The following is a 6,734-nucleotide window of genomic DNA, read 5'->3' on the forward strand; positions in this document are numbered from 1 at the left end:
TACCGTAATGTCTGATGCTGCTGATGAAGGTTGAAGTTATTACGGTAATGTCTGATGCTGCTGATGAAGGTTAAAGTTATTACCGTAATGTCTGATGCTGCTGATAAAGGTTAAAGTTATTACCGTAATGTCTGGTAGTGGAGATGAAGGTTAAAGTTATTACCGTAATGTCTGGTGCTGGAGATGAAAGTTAAAGTTATTACCGTAATGTCTGGTGCTGGAGAGAAGGTTAAAGTTATACCGTATGTCTGATGCTGCTGATGAAGGTAAGTTTTACGTATGTCGATGCTGTGATGAAGGTTAAAGTTATTACCGTAATGTCTGATGCTGCTGATGAAGGTTAAAGTTATTACCGTAATGTCTGGTAGTGGAGATGAAGGTTAAAGTTATTACCGTAATGTCTGGTGCTGGAGATGAAAGTTAAAGTTATTACCGTAATGTCTGGTGCTGGAGATGAAGGTTAAAGTTATTACCGTAATGTCTGATGCTGCTGATGAAGGTTAAAGTTATTACCGTAATGTCTGGTGCTGGAGATGATGGTTAAAGTTATTACCGTAATGTCTGGTGCTGGAGATGAAGGTTAAAGTTATTACGTAATGTCTGTGCTGCATGAGGTTAAAGTTATTACGTAATGTCGGTGCTGGAGTGATGGTTAAAGTTATTACCGTAAGTTGGTGCTGGAGATGAAAGTTAAAAGTTATTACCGTAATGTCTGGTGCTGGAGATGAAGGTTAAAGTTATTACCGTAATGTCTGCTGCTGGAGATGAAGGTTAAAGTTATTACCGTAATGTCTGGTGCTGGAGATGATGGTTAAAGTTATTACCGTAATGTCTGGTGCTGGAGATGAAGGTTAAAGTTATTACCGTAATGTCTGGTGCTGGAGATGAAGGTTAAAGTTATTACCGTAATGTCTGGTGCTGGAGATGATGCGAGAGCTCTGCTGCTGTTGCTGGCTGTCTGTGGTAATAAGGACGACATCAAACAGCAGCGACTCGGCCGGATTTTCCTCTAGCAGACGTTCGTTCACTCTTTGCAGCGCCTGAATTATGAATTCAATTGAAATGTGTGCCTTAAAGCTTTCATACTGGTGTTATTCTATATTTTTCTTATTGTCAACAAAGCTTTCCTCTTAATACTTTCTGAATTCCTGTCTGTGGCTCTCAGGTCCAACTGGATCCTGCTGATTAGATACATCTTTAAACACGGCTCACACATGTGTAAATATGTTTATGTGTTTCCTTTAAAAAAAAAAAAGGGACTTTGTATTTTCCAATTGGCTACTTCAGCAAATGTTGCTCTGATACAAGAGGAAATGGTGCGGATGGGGACTATTTCTACATGTAGAGCTTTATTTCTACTTTTGGAGAGTATTGGGGTCAGAAGGACAGTGTGTGTAGGAATAAGTCAAAATAAACTACAGTGTGTTCATGGTAATGCAGGAACATGTTACCTAGGGCAACAGTGTGGCTCGTTGATGTGTCTTTAGTAGTTTTTTTTCAAGCTACATTGCACAAATAATTGGAAACCACACACACACACACACACACAACACACCACAACCCACACACACACACACACACACACACACCACACACACAACCACAAACACACACACACACAACACACACACACCAACACACAAACACACACAACACACACACCACACACACACAACACACACAACTGACCTGCAGCAGCGGGAAGGCCACGCCCATTTCGTACACCTCATCAGCTCCAGATCAAAAACTGCACGAGACGTAACCGCGACAACGACGGCACGATCAGCACTTTCTGGAGAAAACACAGAACCTCTTCAACCAACTACACACACACACACACACACACACACACACACACACACACACACACACACACACACACACACACACACACACACCACACACACCACACCACACACACACACACACACACACACACACACACACACACACACACACACACCTACCTACTGTATATGAAATCACAGGAGTCAAACATGAAACACTACTTTGTAGGATTATTTATATATTTTGTTATTTAAACTAAATAATTCGAAGTGAAACCTGACCTATGACCTCATACAGACTTTTAACAACATTATTCGTACACCGTCAATATTAATATACAGTCTAGGGTCAGAACACATCGTGCTGTCGCAAAAAACATTTAGCGTGTTCTGTGCAGTCAGCTTCTCTACCGCAGCGGCCGTAAAAAAAAAAACAATTTTAGCCAAATAATCTCGGGGGCCGAATTCTTATAATAAAATATCACAATATCACCTGGTGAAGGTATGCTACGGTTACCAAATGGTGTACTTCACACTAATAGGTCCCACTCTATAATTCGGCATTCGTTCCATACATATATTGATCAAATTCACATATAGTTGAAACTTTTAAATTACGTATGTCCCTTTTCATTTCCTCCGACTCAAAACGGTTTGTAAGACTTTGCGAGAGTCCAAACTTTTGCTAAATAGTGGGCAGCATGGTGAAGATCCAGGTCTACATGGGTCTGGTTCTGGAAGTTCGGGATCTCACCTGTCCGTCTTTGTAGATAAGAAAGTCCGCGATAACATAACCTGCCTGGTTACTTTGGAAAATAATCACTGCTGTAGTACAACCAGCAGGGGGCCATCTACGTGTGTGGCTCTTTAAGAAACCTGAATTGTTGTATATGACACCTATTAAGTGGTTTTGGCAAAAGCAATTCCCCAAAATTGTGATTATGGTTATTTTTTTAAATCAAGTGCTGTAGTACAACCTTCTATGTGTGTAGCTCTTTCAGAGACCTGAATCATTGTTTACGTGACACCTATTAAATGGTTGTGGCAAACAAAATTCACCCAAATTATAAATATGCTTTTTTGTTTTTTTTAAGTAGGTGCTGTAGTACAACTACCAATTAGACAAGCAATAGTTGATGCAAGTTTGGAGGCACTACCTAGTTTAATCATTAAATGAATGGATATTTTCGTTGTGACTGTTTTCGGTGTTTTCATTTGTAGACGGTCCCTAAACGCACCACCGTCTCCACCGGCTCTGCTCGTGTAATTTCTCCAGATTGAAGGACGGTTCACAACGACAGTAGTTTGTGATTTATCAACATTTCACTGCAGAGTAATTGATCCCGGAAGTTTGAATCTGGATGTCTTTCTAACTTTACCGAGGTGAGGAGTCTTACCTGCTTCACGTCGGTGTTCTGGACCGTGGAGACCATGTCCGCCTCTCAGCTGAACCCTGTAGCTTAAAAAGAGCCTTAACGGGTAAATTTATATCTACCCATAGACCACAACACAGTAATTACCTTTCTTTAAATCATTTATGAAAACTGGCCGTCAAACTAACTTCAAAGGTCCTACAGAAACAGAACTGTCTGCCCAGGGTTCCGCCTTTTAGTATCTACTATCTATGGTTCCGCCCATGGATGTGTCCGCCCTCCTTTCGCTGTAACGCCCCACGTTCGTTGTCAAGAGCACAACGTGATGGCGTCACTTCCTTGTTTGTCTCCCTACCGTTGGTGGCGTACCCCGCCCACAGCAGTGATTATTGTGTCTGGTCCAGGAACGCGGTCCGGGTTTTACTCCACAAAAACCTCCTCGTCTGGACTAACTACCGGAGACAGAAGAGGGAGGGTGGTCTGAAGCGGGTCTGAGAGGAGCGTGGTCCGGGTTGGAACGGGTTTGACCCGGTCTGGACCCTCGGTAAAGAGAGACGGAGGGAAAGTTTGCTTCAGTTTCGGTTGACGGTGAGAAAACCTTCCTCGGTTCCCCTCTTTCTTCCCACCGTCTTCATCTCAGTCCTCCGGGGTGAAGGCCACTTTAACTGTCCGTGGTAGTCTACAGGTGGGTCCAGCGAGGACCGGTTCCGGGTTCCTGTTGTGACCCTCGCACCGTCACCGGTGCCGGTGGTGTGAACAGAAGCAAAAGGGAGATTATATTGTGTTATCAGAGGCTCCGGTCGGACTGTCCGTTAAACCGTCAGTTAACGGTCAGTCTATGTTTATCCCTTCAAGGTAACAGGTCAGTAGGCCGTCAATAAGTCTCGCTGTCAGTCACTTTAAAGTCACTCACCACTTCTGTCAGTAAATACTCAGCTGTTCAATCAGCATCGATCGATCGATCGATCCATCTGTCAGTCACCACAGATCCCATATGGAGCACTACTCGCAGTATATTTAAATGATGTGAAGTGAAACCTGGCCTTTGCACATTATAACTGAACTAGTCTCAGCCTGATTTCTACATGTCAGAACACACCATGCTATTTTACATTTTTTTCGCTGTCTGAAGGGATAGTTTTTGCTTGTTCTGTGCACCCAGCTTCTCTTGAGTTTTTGCAGACACTGCCCTACATGTACCCTCATTGTCTCTGGTACGACTCCATCCCTATTGCAAAATATGCAATTTTAGCATTGCATTGCCAGCTGTTTAGGGAGTGTCTCAGTTAAAACCGGACTTATGGTGTATTTTTAAGGTATTAGGTCATGCTCATTAATTCAGCGTTCATTAAATACACTTAACCGTTTGTCATGTAATTTAAACTTTTGAAATACTTTTAATTGACTCCCACCCTGACAGGCTTGTCGTTAGTGAGTCAGTGTCTCACCTGTAAAGACAGTGCTGGAGCGTGATCCAGGTGAAGAATCAGATGAATTATCACAAGCAGTCAGACTGGTCAGACTGCTCAGGGATCCTCAGACTGAACAAACAGCCTTCAACAGGCTACAGGTAGCAGCCTGTTTTCTTAGCTTAGCATAAAGACTGGAAACAGGGGGGATCAGCTAGCCTGGCTCTGTCTAAAGATAACAAAATCGATCTCTGAAGCTTACAACTTAACACAATATGTTCCAGATTATTTTAGCAATTGCCAGGCCACCGTTGGATGTCTCAGGCAAGAAATGGTGGGACTCAACCCCCTGAAGGTGACAAGTTTTTACTCTTCTGTTTTTGCGGGGATTAAACAAACACAATGAAATGTCTGTTAGCAACGAATGTCCTTAGTCCGTCCGATACTTTAGTCCAGGCAGAAATATCTTAACAACTGTCCGAGGGATTGTGTGTTCAGACATTTATGTTCCCCAGAGGATGAAGCTTTGGGACTTTTGTAATCACGTTGGTGTCGTTTTGTGTCATCGCCCTGATGATGGCGCTAGAGGAAAAGTCAGGAGAACAAAGTTATTACGACTCATCCTCTGGGGACCAGGAAAGTGCGAACCCCGTTTCACGGCTACCCATCCAATGGTTGAGACGTTTCTCAAAAACATTACAAAGGTCAACCTCATGGTGGCGGTACAGGACAAGTCTCAGAATCAGACTCATCTTCTGGGAACTGGGAATATCTGCAAAAAATGACACGGCGATCCACGCAATAGCTGCTCAGAAAGTGGTGGACTGGCCGACGTTGCGATCCTTAGAGCCAGCATCTGACTCTCATAATAGAAAGTTATGATGTCACCTATCGGTTTATTGCACTCAGGTTATTGTCGAATGTTTCGTGGATCCTTTCGACCGGTTCCTCTCCTCTTCCAGTCTCTGCAGCGCCGCCGGCAGCCATGTTCAGGTAGAGACCGGCTCCACGGCGCCCCCACCATGCGGAAGCATCTGGACAGGATCCGCTTCCGGGGCCAGAGGCGGGACGAGTTCCTGGACCTGGTCGATTCGCCCTACGCGTCGGACACAGAGTGCCCCGAGGAGACCGTGACCAAAGCGCCGGTCTCCGTCAGGGAGGCGGAGGAGCAGAGGGAGGCGGAGGGAGAGCAGCACGGTGACGCACAGGTACCAAAACAAGAACACAGTATCGGTTAAGGAAATAATTAGGATCTCGATTATTTTGGTCAATATTGAAATCACGACAATTTTTTATTTTTTTTTTGTGAACAATTATTGTATTTACACTCAGACACGTACACCAGTCCGACTACAAACTTACCATATTACCCCCCGAAAAAAAAGAGAGATCACAACTATTAACCCTTGTGTTGTCCTCGGGTCAAATTTGACCCATTTTGAAAAAAATTCCAAAAAACCAAAATTTCAGAAAAATAACGCGGATTGTTCCATACAACAAGTAAAATAAATGACCAGCCCACAGCTTTCTTTAAATTTGGATGTTTTGTTCAATTAAATAGCATTCCAGAAACTTTTTCTATGACAGACCATTGAAAAAGATGGACTTAGATGTCCAAAAAAGCTTCAAAATTGTGAGGGGGAAAAAACCCACGAAAACGTAAAAAAAGGCGCAGAAAAAATGGACAAAAACATTAGGGTGAAAAACAAAGATGTTGAAAAAGACAATCGAAAGGTTTCAGACCCAGAAAAACAAAACGTTGCACGGCCGACGGGAAGACGACACAAGGGTTAAACACCATTATTTCATTGACTTTTGGAAAGATGTTAAAGCGCCCATATTCTCCCCATTTTCAGGTTCATGATTGTATTTGGAGGTTGTACCACAATAGGTTTTCATGGTTTCATTTTTGAAAATGTATGCGTTTATGTGTTTTGCAATTGAGAACGAGCTAGCATGCTAGTCAAAGTCTGCTTTATTGTCAATTTCTTCACATGTCAAAACATACAAAGAAATCAAAATTGCGTTTCTCTCTATCCCACGGTGACAACGAGACATTTTTAACCAATTAGGTCCACAGACAAACATAACATTCAAGTTAACCTTCATCAGCAGCATCAGACATTACGGTAATAACTTTAACCTTCATCTCCACTACCAGACAT

General features: G+C 43.0%; 2 protein-coding genes across 2 annotated transcripts in view; one reads left to right on the forward strand and one right to left on the reverse strand.

Moving 5' to 3' along the window:
* Positions 1-3,459, reverse strand: part of LOC116693806 (cytosolic 5'-nucleotidase 1A) — a 6,863-nt gene extending 3,404 nt beyond the window's left edge. The window contains 5 exon segments of the mRNA XM_074783867.1: positions 905-1,040; positions 1,690-1,742; positions 1,745-1,792; position 2,337; positions 3,185-3,459. Coding sequence (XP_074639968.1) covers positions 905-1,040; positions 1,690-1,742; positions 1,745-1,792; position 2,337; positions 3,185-3,220 — 274 coding nt within the window. The 5' untranslated portion in view covers positions 3,221-3,459.
* A 39-nt stretch (positions 3,460-3,498) lies between these two features.
* Positions 3,499-6,734, forward strand: part of LOC116693728 (GRAM domain-containing protein 4) — an 18,717-nt gene continuing 15,481 nt past the window's right edge. The window contains exons 1-2 of the mRNA XM_032522933.1: positions 3,499-3,748; positions 5,532-5,777. Coding sequence (XP_032378824.1) covers positions 5,592-5,777 — 186 coding nt within the window. The 5' untranslated portion in view covers positions 3,499-3,748; positions 5,532-5,591. The remainder of the gene's footprint in view (positions 3,749-5,531; positions 5,778-6,734) is intronic.

This window comes from Etheostoma spectabile, chromosome 8, assembly GCF_008692095.1.
Source record: "Etheostoma spectabile isolate EspeVRDwgs_2016 chromosome 8, UIUC_Espe_1.0, whole genome shotgun sequence".
NCBI lineage: Eukaryota > Metazoa > Chordata > Actinopteri > Perciformes > Percidae > Etheostoma > Etheostoma spectabile.